Source organism: Carassius auratus, chromosome 20 (assembly GCF_003368295.1).
Source record: "Carassius auratus strain Wakin chromosome 20, ASM336829v1, whole genome shotgun sequence".
NCBI classification, from domain to species: domain Eukaryota; kingdom Metazoa; phylum Chordata; class Actinopteri; order Cypriniformes; family Cyprinidae; genus Carassius; species Carassius auratus.
The window spans coordinates 22,237,800-22,262,759 of record NC_039262.1 but is presented as its reverse complement, the minus strand read 5'-3'; the positions used below and the strand labels follow the sequence as shown (position 1 = coordinate 22,262,759).

The following is a 24,960-nucleotide window of genomic DNA, read 5'->3' as shown; positions in this document are numbered from 1 at the left end:
TCATTAAACGGAAAAAAAATAACAGTTATAAAACCAAGTGATGACTTTGTCAAAGAGCTTTATTATCTGGAAAATAGGACTTAATTTTCTATTTAAGGAAAATCGGGCACTCCAATTTTTGCTGTTAATTGTAATAGACGCTTTCCCCCTAAAAATCTTAAATATTCCTGTAGACGAGTTTGACACCAATATTCCAAAATGTGAAAGTTTTTTTTAAGAAAATTGGGTTGGCCTGCCTCTTAAATACGGCTTCTGTTGTGGCCGTTTCTCTCACCAACGACTCAAATCCCTGTGGAGTTAATAGCTCTGCCATTAGGGCGACAGATTCTTGTGGCAATGGTAGTGACTAATTTGCTTCTTTGATTTCCTGTAGCTCAATTGGTAGAGCATTGCCTTATCAAGCACAAGGTTGGGGGTTCGATTCCCCGGGAACACGATATGTAAAAACTGATAGCCTGAATGCACTGTAAGTTGCTTTGGATAAAAGCACCTGCTAAATGCATAAATGTATTTTAAATTTAAATTTATTTAAATTCTGAAAAGCCACTGCCCTGCTCAGATCAGATGCAAAATTGTCCTCACTGATTGTTATCCATGGTGATTGGGCAAACTAATAACTTTAAGAAAGAGACAGCCGTCAACCATTTATGACAGGCTTTCAGCCGTCAACCATTTATGACAGGCCTTCCGATGATGACAGGGAGATTTCAGCGAAAACAGTGACTAGGCTTGAGACTTCCAACCAAAACAGAGTTGACTGGGCTACTAGGAAGACATTAGCCGTGTTTCCACTATCGAGCTAAGACCGGGCGTGCTAGTGCGTGCCAGGGCCATTCGCGTTTCCACTGTCACTTCCGGGGCTTGATCGTGCCTCGCCGGGGCTTCCTCGGGGCCAACGGCCAGGGTTTTTTGGCCCGACGAAAACCTTGGGCCAAAGCGGGCCAGCTGGGGCTAGAGGAGGGGTTACGAACAAAGGCAGAGTTTCTCCGTGTCTAGAGAGCGTCAGCGTGGATAATTTCAGAAAGATAACAGCTTTAACACCAGCATTAAAGACGTTTTAAAATAAGTTGAGCTCAAAACTCACTCTTAGTTAGCAGCAAGTGTTTGAAATAACTTGATCTGATGTGGATTTTAATCACTAAACAAGGCAGAAATATTTATAAGCGATGTAAAAGATATGCAAGCTAAACATAATATCATAGTAAACATGGTAAAATATGACTGCTTGAAGAAATCAGACATCAGCTCCTTATTCTCCATCACAATCGTGTATTTATTAAGTAACTTATATTATCTGTCAGAAAGTTTTTCTCAACGTTGCCTATCATAAAAGAATATAGCCTTATAATGTTTTTTGGTTCGGGAGTTTTTATAAAAATAGAGATATTATCATTCATTCTAAATATGACGGCTACTGTGGCTAATAAACAGAAACAGACTCGACTAATAAGCAGGCTATTTTCATGAGCATTAAAAATAAATAAAATAGAAATAAGTATTTATGTGTGATTCATTTGAGTCCTGATAAATTAAATCAATATCATCAATGTATCACTTATTCTATAGTTAAAACATCGATGCTTTTGAATTTGAATATATAACAAAGCATGCAAACAAACGGGCGCTTTTATCATGTTTGTTTTGTGATCGCACATGTTCCAGTGACTTATTTCTTAGTTTTCCGATAACTTCTCTTTAATGGTGAAATTTTGAGGTTGCATGACATTGTTCTGAGAGGCATGTAAAGGGCGTGTTTTAGTGACGTGCAGCGGTGCTTCAAGCTCCACTGTGGAAACCCTGCGCTATTTTGGCCTCGGTGCTACTGGCCCGGGGCTATGAGCCCCGCCCGGCCCGCTTTAAGCCCTGGCTCGCACTGGCCCGACAGTGGAAATGCAGCAATTGTAATGTACTAGATTTGAATAACAGAGGGAATGACTTCCAATAATTTCTATATCTTTCAATAATTTCTCACAATATGTATTGCTTGGCCTTGAAAAGCCTGTATACTTTCCGCATGAGCAATCCAGATGCATACACTGAGAGCGCGGACTACTTATATTTACACTACCAAAAGTGTATACTGATGGTCCACTCTGCAACAAACATGCAAACAAACATTTGCCTAGAATAATTACACATCTGGACGATAATATATAACCAATATATAAAATATATAAACAATATAAAAGCATGTCTTTATATTGTTTTATTGACAGATTGTACAGATTCGAGTAGCAATGGTGTTCTTCACAAAGCCTGCACATGTGCAATGGTCTTCCTGGGAAGTTTGTACGCACGAGGTGGGAAGTTGTGCTTAGAGCAAGATGGCGGAGTACTTTCTTTTAATTAAAAACACAAAAATACAGCAATGTTCTTAAACTCTAATGTTCTAAACTCTAAAGTATACTTTGTTTTTTAATTATTTAAATTATTTTATGAAGCCGCTGCCAATTTTGTTACAAGTTGCATAAGTTGTTATATTATAATGCCATCATATTATTCGTTGATTAACTTACTGTGCTGTAAATAGAAAAGCATGACAATATCACAGCTAAATACCTTTAAGTATTGTATATTCTGCCATGTTAATCACTGACACGCCCCCAACTCGTACAGATCAGGGCTTAAAGAAAATCCCGAGCTCCCCACTGGTATTTACGATATTGTGGTGGCGTTCATGTGCATTCAACTCATAAATACGATCTATACGAGATGACTTCAACGCACGATAAAACCCAAAGAGATATTCAAGCTAAAACTCGTCCACGCCCTCCTGAAATGCCTCATTTAAACACGCTTCCATGTCTATGTCACTGTATGGGAAGATTTGCATAACACCGTCTAAATGTTCACACAAAGAAAGAAGGCAGTAACTTATTCTCTCTGTAGTATTGTTACTGCCGCCATGTAGTGGAGATACTGTTTTGTTGTGAAAGTGAACCTACTTTGTACTTCCAAAGGGGGACACAACTAGAACAGTGGTTAAATTGTATTTACAACACTGTTCCGGAACAGTTCAACCCAAATATTCAGATGTGTGTAGCGCATTTTACAGAGGACTGTTTCCTTAACCTGAGAAGGCTGTGCTCAAAGGCTGTTTCTATTAAGGGGCAGTTCCAACTTTGCAAAGACAGTCTGGTTCTTCTGACTCACAGCCTGTAAGTACATTTTCATATTTAAAGAATTTGCCACTGATGATCCAAACATGAGTTTTGAGCAGTGTAGAGTTGTGCTTGTTTGTAATTTCTCTGATCTCAAATACAGACATGGTTTTATGTGTGCGATACGCAATGCATAACAAGACAGTATAAGTCATTATAATCAGTTATTCTGTCCCCACTGGATGCAACAAATGCCTAATTTGTAATGAGATTTATTGGTTTTGTCTTGTCGCAACGGGACACGACATCACAATATGTTAAAGGGCGTGACATTTCCTTCACACGCTTGAGGCATTCGGTCAATCACAACACACTGGACAGCTGGCCAATCAGCATACACCTCGCTTTTAAGAAAGATGAGCTTTGTCAAAATGTGTTTTAACCTTAAGCTGCAAACACATTGCATTACACCAAATACATTTTTAGGTATTTAAAAGCACTAAATACAACATGTTAATGGGGGTCTTCAGGTGACAGCAATCAAGCTGTTAACTATATTGTACAGTTTGCACAGCATACCACCTTATGGGATAATACGGCAATGTAATATCTTGAATTAACACCAGTTTAAAATGACCAATTTTTGGTTATGACAGACTACGTGTGTTGCACCTTTTGTCAACATCTGCCTCTGAGAATATGGTTTAATATGCCACAAAACAAGTAAATTCAATGGTGCAATCGGGTTTTTCTTTTGAAATTAATCAAGTTCTCATGTGTATACATTTGTTTTGATGCATTTTATGCAAGTTTTAAAATATGTAAAATCTATTTTGTACATTTTTTATAATAATTATATATTTGTTTCAAGTTTATAGATGCATGTAATCAACAACCACAAGTTTCAAGGACAAATAATGTTAGTAGCAATACACAATTGATGTTAGTGTTCTCTCTCTCTCCATTGCAAAGGTGTTCATTAAGTTGCCAACCAACAAGTCATTTGTTTTGACTGACTTTCTTTTTCTTTCTCCATATAGTTAATGACTTCAAAACAACTACATTATCAATATTGAACAAGAGAAATATTAGAAGTATATTTATACTCCAGAGGGAGCAGTTGAACTGTGAAATTGTGCATTCAAAGTATAGTTCACCCAAAAATCAGTCACCCACACTTAGCTCCTAAACCATATGGCATTCTGTCTTCTAAAAGCACTATTTTCTTTGAAGTAACAGACAGCAGCCATTAATTATCAAGCTCCAAAGACAACAAAAGTACCACAGAGCCATAGTCCTACAACCCATGAATTACATTTCAGGTCTAGAAGAAAATTAATACTGTATAACCTTTAATTTAGGTATAGACTTCAGTTAATTTTTCACTAAAACGGTGTTGCAAAGAAGATAGTGTGAAGTCCAACAGAAACAACTAGTGTTTTTTGTTTGTTTGTTTTTTGAGTGAACTATATACTACAATTCACAAGTCCTCAAATTGACAATAAAATGTCTGTAAATCCATTAACTACCAAAAAAAAAAAAAGTAACAGAAATTAAAGCACCCAATTAAATACGGATGAAACACTGATTTAAAATAGATAAATGATAAATTCGTAGTTTAAATTTATCATGGATTGCAGTTTGTTCACACTTACCTTTAATGGCATCTCATTCATAATTGTGTCTGAATATATAGAATGTTGTTTAATGAGCATTTAATGCACATCACTGTCAGGTGGACAACTTGATAATGCAAGTGCACTGATACCCAGTGTCTATTCATTAAAGAACCCAAATATCACTGCAAAAGCTAAAGCCTTAACAAATGCTTTACATATTCCAACCAATGAGGTTTGTGTCACAATACATGCAGCTGCATATTGAACTCTGCTGTTATTAAAGCTTATTTCTGTCTTAGTATAACAAACATATTGCTTAAAAATAAAAATAAAAAATTCAGACAGGAAGCTAATGTTTAAACTGGAGTATTACATATAAAAAGGTTTTCAGGGTGACTTGTAATTTTACAAAAAATATATAGAAATACAAATGTAAATTGGGAGGTTCATGACACAAAGCATTGGAAAAGCCAAACTCTGTATACAACGAATATATTTTATGCAAAATTCATGGCCATGTTTCCTGGCAACTTATGTGGCAAACTAAATAAGCAGGCCAATAAACTATCCAGTTGAACAGACCTGTCATTCAATACATTGCCTCATGAGAAACCAGTAAACTATTTTGTAAGCAAGCCATGCATCTAGCATCAATCTGAAGAGTTTCTTTCGAATCTTTAATTACAGTTTATCCACCAAACCAAAGTTTCACAATTCAGCTTAACGGCCAGATTTTTAATAGCAACAGTGAAAAAAGGATTGTTTTACGAGACTTCTTTTGTAAGCTTTATTGAGTGTGTACATGTGTGTGAACTACAAGAATATTTCAGGCCCAAACGCATTAGATCTATGGAATAAAACTAAAGAAAGTAAGGATAATCACCTACAATCATATGGACCACTGACACAAAACCACACACAATGCTTAACCTATTAAAATAAAATTGGGATTAAATTACACCAGATATTATATGAAGGCCACTGCGTGTACTACAAGATCGACCAACAACTAATCGCCAGTTTCTGAAGAGACGATGCTCTTTCTTCATCAGGCAGTACACTGAAGAAGTTCATGAACTGGTGACCTAGAAAAAGAAGATGACTAGTTAAAAAGAAATGAAGAGAATATAATGTATAATGATAGTGGATCACATTTACTTCTACACAGTTATTGAATAAGGCCCAGTCAATCTAAAAAATGTTAAATGTTTTCCTTCAGAAATAACAGCAAAAGGAATTTGATTTGGAATCTATACCTAAAACATTCTTAAAAGGTTTAAGATGTAAATAAGTAAGCTGATGTTCTAAAACTTAGCAAAACAGGAAATACAATTTGTCCCTCTAGCTTTCTATCTTATCAGTCTTGGCTAATCAAAAGAGCTGAATTATTAGAAACTTACCATAAATGCTGTACAAATGTCATTACAAAATCTCCTAAAAATACTTGGTGCGGTTAAGAGCTCTCTGAGCAAGCTGGCCGCTCTCATCCGTGATTTTCTCCCAGTCTGTCTGACCGACTACAAAACCAATAGCGCGCTTTCTGTCGGCATCCTTCTTCTCTTCAAGATCAGCCCAGCGCACCTGGAAAATCAGCAAGTTTAATGAGCACAAAATGTTTGTTTAAATCATGACCCTCCCCAAACAGAACAAGAAAAGCTATTAAAATTTCTGATTAATTCAGGTCTTGTTCAGACCAACAACACCACCAAAAATACAGACCAACTATTCAAGCCTTTTCAAAAGAGGAGTCTCAATCTGCAATTCTCAAGAACATTCAAAATGAAAACTGAACAACACGTGACTATAAACAGTAATTCAAAGCTAAATTATGAAATATGTGCAGCACATTACCCTCTTTTTGCCAGGTTCAGACATGCGGCTGGCATAGTCATCGGGCAGCTGAAGGAAGTCCTCCATGCCAGACACATCAGTTTCTCGTTTTCTCTTGCCTCCACCCGCCAGACCATCCAGTTTGTCTGGAAGGACAAAGCAGCATCTAAAGTCATCATCAACTCTACATCTGATGAACACTTATTTACTAAAACCTGGCAAATGACATACTAATATGATAAAAGCTATTACTGTGATAAGAGCGACAGCTGTCCAAAGACATACATCATGTGCACAGTTTCAAGAGCTTTTCACACTGCTGGGTTAGTGGGGTTTTTTAATGTTTTTTTTAATTTTTTTTATTTAAACCAGTCACACTTCGGACATTTATACTAACTTTCATGAGCTCACAACTTTACTTGCTCACCAATGGATCCTTTGCGATGAATGGGTGCCGTCAGAATCAGAGCCCAAACAGCGGATTAAACCATCATAATAATAAAAGGGCGTCTTCAAGACACCGTTTTTTTAGTAAAAAATGGAAACAGTTGATAATGAAATTGTTATTGCATGTGTAAACAAAAATAATTAGTGAAAACAGTGACTTGTGGACAGGGATCATTTCAAAAAACATTGTTGACTGTACAAAAAAAAAAAAAAACTGTTTGTTGTACATCGTTGTCATGTAAAAACAAAAAATGTCCTGGTGAAAGTAATATGGATAGAGGACTCCTATTTTTGCTGAAAGTTAAACCCAACACACACATCGTTTTGCTTCACAAGACATTAACTGATGGACTGGAGTGATGTGAATTACTTGTAGATTATTGTGATGTTTTTATCAGCTGTTTGGACTCTAATTCGGACGGCACCCATTCACCGCAGTGGATTCATTGGTGAGCAAGTGATTTGAAGCTAAATCTGTTCCAATGAAGAAATGAACTCATCTATATCTTACAAGGCCTGAGGGTGAGAACATTTTCATTCTTTGGGTGAACTATTTCCTTTTACTGCCTGAGAACAAAATGATAATGTGATGGAAAAGCAGTTATTGAAATATCAAAGACTAATCAACCCAGAAAAAAATAAGACGACACCAAATATTAAAAACAATTATATTAAAGACAACAACAACCATATATAATATCTTAAAGATATAAAACAACATACAGTAGATACATATATTGCTATGAATATTTTTGTGTAAGCTACAAATAAATACCCACCAAGCTTTGCTTCTGATGTGTCCATCTCCCATTTGCTTTTCGGAAGGTATCCCTATATTACAGAGAGACACTCCAACGGTTAATCCTCAGGTGATGAGAGACAGAGGGGACAGACAGCGTGACAGAGGGGGGACAGGGAAAGAATAGGGCTGGGAAGCAATGAGGATGCTTTGGATGATGAGAGAATAAGTTTGAAAAAGAGATAATTAATAAGTCACAGAGTCAACAACAACAACTGATAAACAGTCCTTATTCAGGATATGGAAACGTTTACTGAATACAAAAGAACATGCATTTTTTTAATGCATTATGATGTGTATATGAACCAGATTCCTACTAAATTGACTGCTTCATACATAAATTTTATAGTAAATCACAAAGCCAAGAAATTGTCAACTATGAGATAAGACAAAAAGCCTTCAGCACAATGCACCGGAAATACTCAAGACTGAAATGAAGTCCATTTTTAAATGTAAAATTATTCTTCTCTGCCAACCTTCAAGAGTATTTCTCAATCCTGCCTTCAGGAAATAATGTTAACACTGGATCTTTGGATAGAGAAACAACTACCTTTTATATAGGGCTGCACGCTTTATCAAATGGACTGTCTTGCACATCTTCATTTTTTTGTTAATAAAAAAAAAAAAAAAAAAAAAAATTAGACAAACTGCAGTATTTAAAGTTTTTCAGGGTCAAATGTAACTTTACAAAAAAATATATACAAATAGAAATGTAAATTGGGAGGTTTGAGAAACATTGACCTTTCATATAGGCCTTGCCGATTAATCAAATGTGATTTTGTAATGCATATCTTATCAGTAAAGCCGGTTCTGTGACTAGTAGTAAATCTATATAACCTGCTTTTTCAGATGGAGCGGCATTTACGACAAACAGCCGTAGTTCTCTGACAAGCTTTGCAATAAAATAAATAAATAAAAAAGCAAAACGATATAATCGTACAATTATGAAATCAAAGAAATAATTTGCGATAATGACAGCTGTTTGCGTAGCTTCTCAAGTGAACTACGGCTCTGTGTAGTAAATGCAGCTTCATCGGAAAGTATGTGAAAATACACAATTTAATAACATGCTTTTACTCCAAACTCACTTCATAACGTCAGTCGAGAGTTTGAAATAAATCCTTCTGTGAGATGATGTGGCTTCTTATACAGAATAAGAAACGCAACAATTTTTGAACTGGGAATTTACATTCAACTATAGAGACATGATAGATAAAGTACAAATTCGTAAAACTCACTAAAACTAAATTCAAATTTGTAAATGGAAAACTAAAATCTGACTAAATTCAAATTTAAGGGATTAGTATTACAGTTCACACAAAAACCAAGACAATTATACAAAATTGGGTATAAAGTCATCTACACTGAAGCCACATTAAATGTTTGTTATAGTACAGAAAAAAAGGGATTTTAATGTAACTAATGCACAGATATTAATGAGTTTTGCCAATGCATTCTATATCCTATTGTATATAGAATTATATACAATGTTTACAATATTTCTAAGTAGAATTAAAGATGTCATGAACTGAGAAACCAAAATTTCTGTATTCTTGGTATTTTGACATGTAAGAGGCCACTGCGCTATAAAAAAAAAACAAGTTTCAGAAAAGTTAGTCCAAAAAATGCTTATGTTAAAATAGCTCGTGCAATGTTCTACTTGATGTAATAGTGTGGATAAGCATCAGCTCCGCAGAAGATGATTAATGCCTGCTTCGATATCACTGCCCGTTTAACCCCACCCAACAATTCACGCATGCAGTGTTTACGAGAGAGACAAACATGGGTCTAAGCAGAAATTAAATGATGAAGATGCTCTGAAGACAAGATGCTGTGCAGTGCCCAGTTGTGGAAAAACAGTATTTGCATTGGCTTCCTTCTGATTCCAATGTTAGGAAAAAGTGGATTAACTATTTTAAATGAAGATCCAGACAGCATCAATAAAAACTAGGTCTTTTGTTCACCTTATTTTACCACGTATTCATTTACAAACAAGGCACAATTCGAAGTGGGATTTTCAGAAAGACTGAACCTAATAGACTATGCTGTACAATTATATCAGAACGACAGTAGTCACAAAACAAGTGTGAGTAACTTTTGATTACGTGATCAATATATAAACATATAGCATTTAGGCCTTTTTTATTTTTTGAAATCTTGATAACATTAGCAGTGGACCTCAGAGAACAGTACAAAAAAAAAAAAACACAGAGGCAGTTCATGACCCCTTTAAATATTATAAAGCTAATATAATATAAATATAATACAAAGCTTCAACCACAAGTTTTTGAACTATATAAATATTAAAATACACAAAGTTGCAGTCAATTATGACGTGGCCGTGTATATGCTCTCTTTGATAAGAGTGGTAACACTCAAAACACACTTGGAAATGTCCCAAGTGATGTTTGTGTTATCATAAAAGGTTGTATCAAGTTATAAAAGGGCATAACTGACCAAGTACCATAAACAATTTAAATCACTGAATAAAAAAAATATATAGTTAGCATGAATGCTGCATATTTTGTAAGCACATATATATGTAGACACATACACTGATCACTGATATTGCCAATATTTTGAAAGATCTGAATAAGAGAAGGTTTCAAACTGAACAGCCAGGTTGTTAGAGATCAAGTGTTTTACAAAGATCTCAACAATTGTCTCTAAGATCCCAGGTGTTTTAAGTTTCAAATATAATCAGTGTTATCAGTGAAAAGTAAGGAGTCCTGACAATAGCACAGAAATAAAAACCTTTTTGAAGGTTTCCATGACTGATACAGACACCTTTAAAGAGGAATGATATGACCATAGGGCCTTTTGCACCACAGGAACCTTTTCATAGTAACAGAACTAATTGTGGAACTACCCACCTTTTGGCGTTTTCGCCAAAGAACTGGGTGCGATTTTAGTACCGGACTCCTTCGAGAAATAAATTAGCTCCTACTCCGGAGCAGGGTCTAACCAGCACAACTGGTAAGTAGACATTCATTGGCCAGACGCGTTCGAAAACACCCTCACCCGCCACGATTTAAAACGCTGTGTAAACACACTATAAACATTGTGTCAACTTGTTTCACAAGTATGGTGAACCGCGATAGTTGGACAAACACTGAAGTGCAGACACTTGTAACAAATGTAGCACTGCCAGTTGTCGTTGGAGATTCTTATTGGAGATTATGAAACCCGCGAGATGCAACAAAAACAGCTCGGATAACAGCATCCTCCATCCTCTTGTTGTTAACATTATTCTTTTTTTTGTGTTATTGAATGCCATGCAAAAATGATGTCGCTGTCAACAGGTTTAAATTACTTCCTAGAACACAGTGTTGGTGCGAATGCAACTTTTTAAATAGTACTGCGAAATAGTTCGTGCAAAACCGTCCCAGTAATTTAGTACTGTACATTTAGTTCTGGAACTATAAGCGGTGCGAAAGGCCCTCATATTGAGACTAAAACAATGATATTTTTATTAAAATAAATTATGAAAACAGTAATGGTAACAGAATTTCTTGTGTTTGGCAGCTGCAATGATAAACACTGTATGCTTTGGGCTTTAATTTCAAAGCCAGGCTTCATTCAGATGCCAAACCAAGCCATATGCTGAGATTCTAGGACTTTCATCTTAGTTTACAAAGTCTGCCAGTTTAATTTTAGCAAGACATCAAAAAACAAAATAGATGGTAACAAATCTGGATGTTACGTTATAATGTTATGTCGGATATTATGGATAAAGAAACTATTAATTATTTGTCTTCAATGTATAAAAGGATAAACTTTCTAAAAATACTTTGCATGAACTTTTTCAAAACTTAATGTAAATTAAGTAAAAAAAACATTAATCATACTGTCTAAAACAGACTAAAATAATGTTGTTGTTTTTCATTATTTAGAAGTGCCAAGTGTTTTTCCAATTTGGCCACCATTCAGTTCAGCTATTCTTTAACCCCAGTCTTTATTGCCAAGATAGACCAACATCTGTTAAAGTTCATCTTAATGCCTTATGTAAGCGCTTCCTTGCATTCTTACAATATTCTATGAATATCCACTGCATTACACAGTCACTACATTTCTACTGTAATTCCAACTCATTAACCCTAGGGAAAACTAGCAATGATCAAAGAATAAACAGAAACAGGCTATGGCAAGAAATTTTGCAGCCTTTATAATTTATATTATACTGAGATTTAATGAACAATAGTGGAGTTTATATTTGGTTAAGGTCTTCACTCATTTTGTTTTATTATAAGCCACAAAGATCAGACTCATGTAGAGCTTCCTACAAGACAAAACTGAGAAGCTTTCACGAAGTCTTGCATTCAAATTCAAGTCCCATGATAAAAGTTCCATAATAGGAACTCAACTATAACATCAGCAAGACATATCATTTCGGTGTCTTTCTCTGCTAAATCAAGGGACATTCTTGCATACTGTTAATCTAGAATACAGCAAACTAAAGATGACTTAAATATAATAAAAGCTACATCCCAGTGAAGCCAAACCACTTTTTGAGTCACTAACCTCTGAGTTCCATATGGCTTCTCAAAAGCAAAATTAACAAATATTCAGGAAGACTTTATAATACAGACTATTTTATAGTTGTTCCTAATCCATAAATTTGACTCTAATGGTTAAACAGTTAGTAAAGACATTAAGTCTCAAATGTACAGCAAGTAAAATATTTTAATTAACTAAACTGTTTAGATCCATTAATATGAATATTTAGGACAAATGTACAAATATCCTCCATTATATATACAATTACAAAGTATAGCCGCGTTTCCACCGCAGGAACTTTACCCAGGAACTAGGGACTTGGTCCGGTACTTGGTGTGTTTCCACCGCAGGAACCAGGAACCAAATAAAAGTTCCGGGTAAAAAAATGCCTCCCAGAAAGTCCCTGCTGGCGAGGTGGTACTTTTTTAAAGTTCCGGAACTTTCGTGGGCGGGACTTTGGCGCTAAACATTCTGATTGGTTGAGTTCACGCAGCATTGGTTGAGTTCAACCACCATTTATTTGGATCAACATTTTCAAACTATTACTGTTATTGTGTCATGAAATGTAATTTTAAAAGTATTTCAGGCGAGAATGTAGTTGTTTGAAACTCAAATCTGTTGTATATTTATAAAGACAGCGCCTATTTAAAAATGTGTTTGCCGGTCTGTGAGACGGTGAGCTCCACGCAATCAGCGGGAGCTCAGTCCTCATGTATCCGCAGTGAGCAGCCTCTCCTGGGATAGACCTTCTGATATGTGCCGCTGGCTCTGATGTGTCTTTAGTGGTTAAACATAAAATATTATTCAGCTGCGGGGTAAATCTAACCGGTTTTCTTTGGTCTGTATTAAATTTATCTATATGTTAAAATGAAAATAAAAAAGGCAAATTTATATAATATTTCGTTTCATTGTAATGGCTGCATATACACATTTCCCTGAACTAAGTACATTTCTGCAGTTGTTATTATGCTTAAATTAAAACGAAAGGAGGCAGTGGTATTTGATATCCTATTTCGTTTTATTGTAAATATGCAGTAAGGAAAATTGCAGTAGCCAAGACGAGCTGACTGAAGTTATCAAGTACGCTGCTGTTTATTGATTTACCGGACTTGCGTCGTCGCGGACATCACACTCCCGAGAGGAATGCACAAAGTCTGAACCAACTACCGAGGATGCACGTCCAAAATCAGCTTACTTTTTCTTTTTCTTTTTTTTATCAGCGGTACTTTGTATTGAGAAACGCGCACAAACCTACGTCACCAGTCTATTTGCCTAATCTACCCGGTACTTTACACCGCGGTGGAAACACAGAAAGCAACAGGTCTGGGGGGAAAAAAGTTCCTGGGAAAAAAAGTTCCTGGTACAAATGTTCCGGGTAATTTCGGTGGAAACGCGGCATATTTGAAGACTTCAGCACTTTCATGCACTTCAATCAAGTCACTGCCTTTAGTGACATTTGCTGTTGCCGATTTATTTGTTGTGAAAGCATTTAATAATCTTTGCATTGCAATTATCCAAATAACCCCGTCACAGATAGTGACTGTGAAAGTCTGTGACTTTGATGCATGCTTCGAATACATACCTTGTTTTGTTGAAAAACTGGGTTTCACGTTTAAAGTAACTAAATAATCACAGTTCCAATTGTTAGATGAAAGGAGCATGCATGAAAACAGAAGTCCTACCAGATCAGTCTCATCATCGTCTTCCTGTTTCACTTCAGATTTTGGTTCTTCTTCAGATGGGTTGAAGTCTTCCATCTCCACCTATCACAAAAGCATTTTTGTGTTAATATGAGAAGGGAACCAGCAAAAAGAAAATCATATACAATTCCTTTAATTAACATAATGGAGTGTCAAACACTTACATCTTCAATCGCAGCATCCTGCAGTAGAGACCTGATGTCTAGTCGTACCATATGTGGTGGTGCAGATTCCCAGCCACTGGCCAGCTGTGTGCAACAAGCATGTTATTAGCCAGGCTTCTGTACAGTTACATCATATAACTCTGCAGATCAACGGAACAAAAACAGCAGGCTCAAACTCCAAACACAATCAAATTAAAGAAACTACCTTTGTAATATCCTTTAGTATTCGTCCATGTATGTTTCTCTTTGCACACGTTTGGTGATCAGTGGTGATTTCAGCCAAGTACACCTGAGAAAAAAATATTTTAAAAAAGTTATAGTACAGTTAGGTAGATAAAAACTTGCTCTACTGGTATCTACAGACTAGCCATGTCATTCATTTCAAGCAAACAACTTAAATTTACTTGAAATGCCAAGGAAGCTCACCTCAAAACCCTTTGTTTTAGCAGCACTCCAAAACTGGTCAAAGTACTTCACTTTATCATTGATGGCATCCAGTATTATGAAGGGGAAAAATCCATCATCCAGTGTTTTCTTGAATGTCTTCAGCATGCTGCTTCGATAAGTATCTTCCATTTCTGGTTCATATTCATATTCAAGAACCTGATGAAGATGGTCAGAAAGCTTAGCATGACCAGCTGAGGGAAGTGAGTGGATTTCTCAATTGAAATTAATGACGAGCAGATCAAACCTTGGTTTTGACGCGCTTCCCAGAATCAGGGTCCTTCTCAACTTTTTCTACTTCAGTCATGAAATAGTCATCTAGACCAAGAACTCTGGGTGGCGCACCACCGCATTCGACCTCTTTATCCTTCATCAACAAAAGCAAATTTACTTGGATTCATTTAAATGACAAAGTAAATTGATCAAAAATCGAGTTTTTGGTTATATCCAGTCACTTAAGCTCAGAGCATCTCATCTCAAGCATTTCAAGCTATGCAAGCTATAATGACAATAAACCAACTCCCTTATCCACCCTCAAGGCTGAGGTTTGTTTCTATAAAAGTATATGCCAAGTTTACCATCAGGAAAACTGAGGCCAACATGTTTGAGGAAAAAATAACATGAACGTTATGCTCAGCAGCAAATATGGAGACAAAACAAAGCATATTACCCTAATAAGCTTTGCAACATGACTTTTGCCACTTCCAGGTAACCCACGCATGATGACCACAATCTGAAAAGAAGAAAACGGTGAGTATGGTATTCAGAAGATGATTATTCAAAAGGAGATCCAGAAGATAATTGTAGCATACCCTGTCAGGCCGAGCTGATCGACCTGGCGGTTTGAGGATGTCTTCAGCATTCTTTGTCTCTGGTTTCTTCTCTACACGAGGAGGCGCAACAGGAGCAGAAGGGGGCAGGGATGTGGGTGGTGGAGGGCGCTCATCTGGATAGCTCCTCCGATCACCTGAGCAAGAAATACAGGCATCTTACACGGTCCTCAACTTCTCAAGCTTAGTAACTCCGTTATTTATGGTAAACTCAATTCACAAATAAATACATTTATGGCAAACACTGCCTTTGGTTGGACATAAAAATATGCTAATATCAAGTCACAACATTAGCTGAGCCAATGTTGCTGTGTTAAGTTGGTCAGGTTGTTCATACAAACAAAGATTGCTGGATTAAGCCATAGTGTAATCAACAGTAGAATTCTTACAGAAGAGTTACATCAAAGATTAAACTATAAAATAGTGGTCAAATGATTACTCGTGAATCCAAAATGTGTGTATTTATATACAGTATACACATAATAAATATACACAGTACACATACATATATATTATGTAAACCAAAACTTTTATTTTGGAGCAGATTTTGGAAGCGATTAATCGCTATTATTCATTTGACATCACTACTTGAGATTGATTCTTTTATTATTCACTTACTACCATAGCTTGAAGATCCATGGTCATAATGCTCAAGACTCCTTTCATAGGAAGACCTGTCATAGCTTGCTCGGTTATAAACCTCACGATCCCTGCTTGAGCGGCTTGGGTGATCTCTTTCTCTGTCCCTGTGTCCGGGACGAGGCCCAAGTGGAGGTCTGAAACAAGACATACAAAAAAAAAACAACGTATTAAAAGAACATTTCAAATATATGCCACCACACTTTTATCTAGTCCAAATTGTTTTACAGACATTTTAATATAGATAAGGAAATGTTTACCAGTAAATTAAGTAATATGGGCATATGCAACTGTGAAAAAGGAGGCAGCAGTATGGTCTGGAAGTACTTACCGTTCTTCTCGCAAGAAACGGTCCCTTTCATATCTTTCTCTCTCATAATCCAGATGGGGCTTCTCCCTGTATGGATCTCTCTCCCAATCCCGGTCATAATCTCTGGGACCACCATATGGGTCACTTCTTCTGTCATAGTATGGGTCTCTGAGGCCAAGCAATTCTAATTAAGAAAAGAGATTGATAACAGATGTGAATTAAAATAAACCAACACAGTTTTCCTTCGTATACACCAAACAGAACCAACCTTTCTCATAAGATCGCTCCGATGGCGGTGGAGCAGGCCTCAACACAATCCTCTCTCCATAAGAAATCCTTTCCACTGTTGCACCAGGATCTGCTTAATAAAAAACCCAAATGTAGTGTCTAAATACAGTTAAAGTCAAAAAAGTTGAGAGGTGGAACATGTACTGACCACGGCCATGCCCATAGTCCACTGTTTTAGCAATAAATGAGGCTGTGGGGGCAGGAGATGAAGAATGAAGGAAGCCTGTAGATTGATTTGAAGAGGGCAAACCAGCTTCCAAAGACTGATTAGTCTGTCCCGTTTCTGACAATAAATTGGTAGCCTATAAGAAAAAGAAATGGTCAAGCAATCAGTAGTTTTCCACAACATGTTCTTGCAATATTGTTGATTAGTTTCTGAATCAAAGAGTGAAATTTGAAACTCAAGATTGGAATACCTGCAGAGCACTTTTAACTTCAGGTGGAATTTCTAATCCAAGAATTCCAGCGGGAAGTTCTGAAGGCAACCCGGCTGACTCCGTGTTTGAAGCTTCTCCCAAAACCTTATTGCTTTCCTGGAGTTCTCTATAAGCAATCATGTCACCCAAGTTAATATTTTAACCTCAGCCAGTTGGACTACATGAATCAGTGATGTTTAATTAATGGTGCCCTGATGAGAACTCCTTTTACCTTATCAATTTCAACTCCTGGGCAGCTTTGAGAATGATCTCATGCTGCCTTTGAGAAAGAGCAAGTACAGTTTTAGTTGCACTAGGTGAAGATTGCTCAAGTGGAGTATCCTGAGCTTGAGGTGCAGGCAGGCCAGCTAGCGGCTCTGTGTTATGTTCATAACAGGGCTCCGTTTCTCCAACTGGATGAGAGTAATCTCTCGCTGGTGGGGGTGGACTTCTATCCCATTCAGAACGAGAGTGATAAGGAGGATCCCTGTCACGTTCCTGATAAGGTGGTCCTCTCCGCTCCTCTCTATACCGATTCTCATCATCATATGGAAATGACCTTTCTCTTCCCTCTAGCCAATGCTCCTCTCTAATGTGCTCTGGGGGGCGACGTGGTGGAAAGTCTTGGTCAGGTTGTTCCCTGTCCCATTCCTCACGAGAACCGTAACACTCATCATCTTGTTTGTAATCTTGATACTCACGAGTTGGCCTTCTGTACGTATCATCCTCAGCACCATATGGGTATTCTTCTTCGTAATTTTCTTCTTCATGTGGTGGAGGTACATGCCACCTCTCCCTTGGGATTGGGGGTCTCATGGGAGGTCGTCTTATCTCCATTTCATGGGGAGGCATAGGAGGACGTCTCAGCCCTCTCCCTCGGGGATGAGCCCATCCAGGTTCTCTGTCCATTTCTTCTTCATATCCAAGAGGACCAGCTGGTTCCCTTGCTAAGATTTCATGAGGTGCTGGTGGTCTCATGTCTCGCTCCACCATGTCATGGCGGGGTGGTGGTGGTCCCCATGGGCCTAGACCACGTCTGAAACGTGGTCCCATCATCCCACGTGGTCCCATGTGAGGAGGTCCATGTGGGGGACCAGGAGGAGGGGGGCGCCTTGGTCCATGAAGCATAAATCGAGGATGAAAAGGGGGTCTTCTGGGGCCACCTGGAGGAAAAGGAGGTCTACCATACATAGGAGGTCTTCTCTCTGTCCAGTATGGTTCTTCTTCCTCCCAGTATTCTTGTGGTTCTTCTTCCCAGTTTTCATCTGGATGTGTGGTGTCTGGGTGCTCCCTGTGACCCACTGAAGGTCCTCTCTCTTTAGGCATTTCATAGTACTCTTCAGGAAAGTGTTCCTCCTCTGGATGCCACATCTCATGGGGAGCTTCCTGGTCATCCATCTCTCCAGGACCTTCCAAAGAGGGGTCTTTCCAAGCCGAATCCTGGTCCTCTCCATGCGTTACGTCTTCTGGTTGCTGATGGTCATAGGGATCTTCTGACATAATTTCTCTCTGACAGTTGGGATCAACCATTTGTCCTCCGTATTGTCCTCGGCCACGTGCACGGCCCCTGCCTCTGAGAGGTACTGGCCCTTGGCCCCTTCCCCTTCCTCGGGTTACCTGAGGTGGACCTGTTTGATTCATCACATGTGGCCCCCTAGGAGCCTCCATAGGTGTATCAGTTTTAAACTTATCATGAGGAGGCTTTGCCTGTTGTAGTGGCCTGTTAGTAACATTGTTGGTTTTAGACAATGTTGGTTGTGAGCTTGGCTTCTGAGAGTTTGTGTTGGTGGTGTTTGGACTTTTTGTAGGTAGGGAAGGTTTAGTAGTATCTTCTTTTACCTTATCCTGCTTTGCAGTATCAGCAGTGATATTGTCCGATGTAGTATCCTTAGTTTGAGGAATGGGTCCACTCTGAATAAAAAATCCATCCACTGAGTCCAATATGTCATCTGTCAGTGATGGACCAGTGGAAGCCCCACCTTTTTTGATATTTTGATCTTGACCACTTTTGTTTTTTTCTGGACCTGTTTGAGATTGGGCAACTGGTGGTGCATCAGGTTTTTCTGATGTTTGTTTTGTTTGAACCCCAGGGACAGGACTGGATTGCGCTCCATACCCTGGTTGTTGAGGAGGTACAGGGGGTCTTTCAAATCGTGTAGGTGCATTCGGCCTAGGGGGGTTCTCAGGTCTTGCTGGAGGACCAGGGTGAGGAGGATTACCTCTGGGAGGTCGGTTAAATCGCTGACCACCGTCAAATCTAGGTGGTGCACTAAACCGTTGCTGGAATGGCTGTTCAAACCGTGGGCCTCTAGGACCATCAAACCTGAAAAGGAAAATATATGAAAAATCAGTAATGTAGCTCCAGAAATGTGTTAATAAAGTGTGCAATCGTGATTCTTCTTAAATGCATTACCTTGGGCCATCAAATCTTCCTTGAGGCCCATGAGGCCCAGGGGGCCCATGAGGCCCATGAGACCCAGGGGGCCCATGAGACCCATGAGGCCCAGGGGGCCCATGAGACCCAGGGGGCCCAGGAGGTCGAACTCCTAATCCAGGTGGTCCAGCAGTTTTACTTGTTTCAGAGACAGAATTTGACCCAGGAGATGGGAAAGGTTCTGCAGGTGATGGCCCATGTGGAATAACTGGTCCAGTTGGTGGTGGGACCTGTGGTGAAGACCCCGGCATGGCATCCATTTTAACTGGTGGAGGCATAGATGGAAGACCTGGGTTAGCTAAATGCATGTTTCCATCTGGTCCAGGGAGTCGATGCTGCCCATATGGTCCCATTAAGCCCCCATATGAAGGAGCTGTACCATACTGATGCTGCATAGCTCTTAAAGATGTGACTCGCTCTTGCAGATGAGCTGAAGTTGAATTCATTTGCTCTTGCCATTGTCTCCATTGGGCTTCATAATCATGTAGCTGGTCTTTGTGTGGATATGTCTGAAACTGTTCCAACCACAAATTAAAATGCCTGTCCCACTCTTGGTATAAGGGAGCAAATCGCTGTTGCTGCATTTCATAGTGTTGCAATTGCATCTCAAAGGGCATTGTCTGGTGGATAGAATTAAACAACCATATTAAAATGACAGTTATTTTGGTGCATTTTCTCATGTTTTTGCTTTATACCAAAATATTTTCTAAGCTCACCACGCAAATGAAGAGCCACTAATAGAGTAAATAAAACACAAAAATTGCACCTGTAGATGTGCTGGCTGCTGAATAACCTGCTGGTACTGTTGCAGGACATGCTGTAGTTGAGCATGCTCTTGCATCAGTGCCTGGTACTGAATGCTGGCCCTTTGATGCTGTACATGCTGCCAATGGGCAGCTGCCGCCTGCAGCTGCTGAAGACGTGCTGCTTCAGCTGGGTCTCCTGTATCAGTGATCCCACTGGGCTGTAATAAATATCAGTAATGAATTAAATATGAAAAAGGTAAACAAATACATACACACTAGTAAACATTTGAAGTGGATTAAAACCTTTCATCAAAGTTGTCCTAAAATGCATTTTTGTCTTAGGGCAGCTTTGTACATTTTTGATACACTTCAAATGTTGACTACTGTACATACAATACATGAACAAAACACTACTGTATATATTACTTGGAATAAAAAAAATTACCTTCGATTCCTCTGGTGGTGGGGGAGGAGGGGGTTCCTCTTTGGGAGGTGGGGGTGGTGGGGTGCTCTTTGGGGGTTCAACTGGAGGCGGTGGAGCAGGAGCATTGCTTCCATTAGATGAATTTTGATTCTGCTTAGCCTTCTCGTTTTTCAGCTTCTGCAAATTTTGACGGTGCTGCTGATACCAATATTCCTGCTGCTCCTGTACACAAATACAAATGCTACAAATATTTCTATAATGTTTGAGTAACCATATTGCTTCAAATTAATTAAGATTCACATGATATCTTACAATACGACAGTGATACTTTTGCAGTGTGACTATTTTTTAATAATGAACAAGCAAAGAAGCTAACTTGTTACAATAAAATAAACATTTCAATTTAAAATAATAGTTATTTGTGAAACACTATTACCTATCCCACAGCTCTGACTTCAAGCGAGAAAATAATTATTTTATGAACCTATCAACATGCTACTGATTTTGTTAGGTATAACTGTAGCATAAAGTAAATTTACTGAAAAGGGTTAGTGTGTATATGAGGACGTTAACTATGGTATGATAACTGGCAGGACAATTTATGGTGAAAGGATTCACATAATTATGCAAAAGTGCAGTTCAAAAGACAATTATGACACAGTAGCGTGTCCCAACACTTGCCTACTCTTCTGCTACAAACTTTTTTTTTTTCTTTACACAAGATTGCATACTTTTAAGGAATAGTGAAAGTAAGCAGGCTGTGCAGTAAGGGGGCTGCTTGGAAAATATTATCTGCTAGATGATTAGTCTACAATAAGTAAATTTTGTGGCTGTTTAGAATGCAGATAAAAAAAAAAGTTGTTTCCTTTGAAAACAAACACCTCATGTAACTTCAAAGTATCATGACAAGATAAAAAACAGAGACGTTTGTATCTTCCTCTGAAAAAATTTGGAGAAATGCAGTATTATATCACTTGCTCACAACTAGCATCTGAGAGGAAGTCACTTTAGATAAAAGCATCTGCCAAATGACTAAATGTAAATGCAGTGAAAGGTTGCCATCAAAATGTCCAAATAGTTGTTAAAAAATAAAAACACACAAACAACTGTCCATCAATTAACATTTTCAAGTGAAAAGCTGCATGTTTTATAATAGGTGTTTTTACTTAAAAGCATTAATCACATTTTTGCTGAAACCAATGTATTTAATTGATGTATTTATTTCAGAACAAAACCAGTTTTCACTTCACAAGAAACTAACTGATGGACAGGAGTTGTATGGATTATTGTGATGTTTTTATCAGCTGTTTGGACATTCTGGCGGCACCCATTCACTGAACATCCATCCGTCAGCAAGTGTATTTCCCCCCCAAATCTGTTCAGATTAACAAACTCCTGCTTGTTCATTTTGACAAATCAAAGAACAATTGTAGTCAAGATAATATAAAGCCATATAAAAATTATGCTAGTTAGTGTTATGTTTTAGATGGTGTATGATATATCACAACAGGCACATGACATTCAGTAAATTTAGGAAGTGTCAATTGACGTATTAACATAAATGTTGATAAGAACTAATGTAAACTATGTTGTATAATAGTGATCTTTACAAGACGGAGATATAATGTGCTGCATAAGGAGTTACTGTATTAATACAACAACATCAGATTAACAATAAATCATGCCACAAAAGCTTGCCTGCAAAGACATCGACGAAAAGTCGGGCTTTTCATCCGCCACCGATGCACTGGCTTCGCTAACCTGAGGTGCTGGAGCTGGGGTCTTCACTGCAGGTGATAAAGATGAAGGAGGCTCGGGAGCTGGAGGCTGGGGGTCTGGCGGCGGAGGCTGGAGCTGGGGCTGAGGTGGACCGGCTGGACCTCTCAGAGCGGACGGGTCTTGAAAGCTGTTGGGGCTTGTCTGCCAGTACGGAGGCCCGCTGCCGCTGCTGGTGTTGCCGGAGTGATGCAGCACCGACTGCAGCTGCTTTTGATGGAGCTGCTGCAGCTGCTGCATTTGCTGTAAATGCTGTTCGTGTAAACTAGAGAAATTTGACGACGCTGGAAGAGATGGAGCCCCATATCCTCCTCCTCCTCCTCCTCCTCCTCCTCCTCCTGCTGCTGCTGCTACTGCTACTGGAGGCTGTGCTCCTCTAAACTGATGAGGCCGCGGGCCGAAGTGTGGAGGAGGCTGGGGTCCACCTCCGTAAGCGCCCCAGGAGGGATGCATGCTTGAGCCGAGACACAACGGGCCAGATGAGGCCTAACCGCCTGATCGCATAAAGCCGGTTACTTTGTAATTTTCGCTACTACTGTTTGCAAATATGATCGCACTTATTAGCACCGGCTCCAACTATCGAAAGCTTAAAAAATTGTCTATCTTTACATATGTGCAAAAAACAAGACGTTTGAATTCATAATTATTGTTTGAATGCTGTTTCCTCTACGGGCCCGTCTGCCTGCGCGCGTGCCAAACTGCGCCTACGTCTGAGCGTCACAGTGACGCTCACTTTGCGTAATACGTCACCGCATTTCTTCTCATCCGCACGAACGGCAGGCGCATTAGCGCCATCTGTCGATTCAAGTAGGCTTACCGTACTCTTTTCTCAAGCACAATTTTATTACTTAAATTTTAATTAATACATTTTAAAACGTTGTCCTGCAGCATTATCTAACTGTAACCAAACTACAATATTTTAAATACCACACCCAAAATGTAAATGATAATGTAAAACATTTCTGAAATCTTGAAATCTTCTGTACTCATTCCATTAGTGTGTGTGTCTGTGTGTGTGTGTGTGTCCATACATTCACATTTATATGGGGACATATATGTGCAATATATATAATCAAAAAGCATCAACATTTATGAATAGATGATTTTAGAAGTATTTTGTCTTTATTTTTAAATAAAGTATATTTGTATGTATTAATATATAGCCATATTGTCAATGCATATATTGCTGTATATTGAGAAATATAAGCCATATAGTTTCACATACAGTGCCCTCCATTAGTATTGGAACAGTAAAGACTATATACAATAGACAGTAAATATGATTAAAAGATGAATATGAGACAAAACTACAGAATGTCACATTTTATTGTTGAGTTATTCAACACAAAGATGTTTTACCAGCTAAGAAGATCAGCACTTTTAGAGTTTCATCTCCCTATCTGATGTGAGCAGAAGTATTGTAACAGTTGCTCACAGGTTTCTAAGTGTTCAGCTGTGTCCTGTTGCATTAATTCTTCAGATAATAAAAGCAGTGAATGTGTCTTATCAAATATATCCATTGCTTCTGCATTCTAAGTCTTGCATTTGATGATGACACACACAAACCAGGAGGAAGACGAGGAAGACGACTCTGAAAGAAAAGCAAGTAATCTGGATGCTAAAAGAAACGAGGAAGTCAAAACTATAGGAAAAACAAAGGGCATGGAGAAATCAAGAGTTTGGAAACTACCAGCAACATCAGCAACCAATGATGACTTGATTGGCTGAGAAAAAAAACAGTAGTTGATGACATATCAGTTTCTGTGAGGATATATATGCATTCCTACCAGGACTCAACTAAAATACAACAATGACAAACCGTGGTTCACTGTAAAACTCAGACAGCTCCGTCAGGCCAAAGAAGAGGCTTACATGAAGCGGGACAATGTCCTGTATAAACAGGCTAAATACACACTGGAAAAAGAGATCAAAGTGGCAAAGAGAAATTCTCCAAAAATAAGGACTTAGTTCCCTTCGAACGACTCTGCGTCAGTGTGGAAAAGTCTAAAGGAAATCACCAATTACAAGACACCACCCCCCAGCACTGTGGAGAATCAATGACTGGCAGACTATCTGAACGAGTTTTACTGCAGGTTTGAAAGAACACCCATCACCTGCCCTGAACGCCTCCCCACACAACCATTCACACCATTCACAACTCCTGCAACCCACCCTGAACACCTCTCCAAACAACCGGCCTCACCATTTACACCTCCTGCATTGCCCCTCTCCCCCACACACCTGCAATAGGGCTTGGGCGCCGCATTGCATTCTGGGATGTGGTGGCCATGTTGATGGCCTCGCAAATGTAAACATACAGCAAGACCAACAAGAAGAAGCAGAGTTGGGAGAAAGAGAAAATATGTTTAAATCGTTAAAAGGTTATTGGATTTAAACGGATACACTAAATAAGGATGCTAGGGACGGGTATGTTTGACAAAATCGGCACTATTAATGGTTTGGATCCATATGAAATTCCCATCAAAGAGTGGAGCA

The 24,960-nt window shown here is 38.6% G+C and overlaps 1 protein-coding gene across 3 annotated transcripts; it reads right to left on the bottom strand.

The window, feature by feature from the left end:
- Positions 1 to 5,482: 5,482 nt before the first annotated feature.
- On the bottom strand, positions 5,483 to 23,191 carry LOC113121197 (YLP motif-containing protein 1-like). Of its 3 annotated transcripts, none has more exons than XM_026291476.1 (21): positions 22,387 to 23,191; positions 20,710 to 20,910; positions 20,285 to 20,482; positions 19,498 to 20,138; positions 17,317 to 19,407; positions 17,085 to 17,211; positions 16,817 to 16,970; positions 16,649 to 16,738; positions 16,402 to 16,564; positions 16,053 to 16,207; positions 15,414 to 15,568; positions 15,272 to 15,334; positions 14,849 to 14,968; positions 14,584 to 14,760; positions 14,363 to 14,446; positions 14,158 to 14,241; positions 13,976 to 14,056; positions 7,777 to 7,828; positions 6,572 to 6,696; positions 6,121 to 6,301; positions 5,483 to 5,805 (listed from the first exon to the last, which is right to left on the bottom strand). In XM_026291476.1, exons 1-20 carry the CDS (start codon positions 22,915 to 22,917, stop codon positions 6,155 to 6,157), a joined length of 5,439 nt encoding a protein of 1,812 aa, XP_026147261.1. In that variant the 5' UTR covers positions 22,918 to 23,191; the 3' UTR covers positions 5,483 to 5,805; positions 6,121 to 6,154. The 3 variants fall into 3 exon arrangements, with proteins under 3 accessions (XP_026147261.1, XP_026147260.1, XP_026147262.1); XM_026291475.1 differs by having other exon boundaries at positions 16,050 to 16,207; positions 22,387 to 23,190; XM_026291477.1 differs by having other exon boundaries at positions 16,050 to 16,207; positions 22,450 to 23,190.
- Positions 23,192 to 24,960: the final 1,769 nt, after the last annotated feature.

Bases quoted from the DNA above. Each gene is read 5' to 3' on its own strand.
- LOC113121197 (XM_026291475.1), bottom strand. From the start codon at position 22,917: ATGCATCCCTCCTGGGGCGCTTACGGAGGTGGACCCCAGCCTCCTCCA. The intron at 16,565-16,648 runs GTTGGTTCTGTT...TTTCTTAATTAG, and splicing joins GGAGCGATCTTATGAGAAAG to AATTGCTTGGCCTCAGAGAC. The intron at 14,447-14,583 runs GTGAGCTTCCTT...TTTTTTTCTCAG, and splicing joins CTAAAACAAAGGGTTTTGAG to GTGTACTTGGCTGAAATCAC.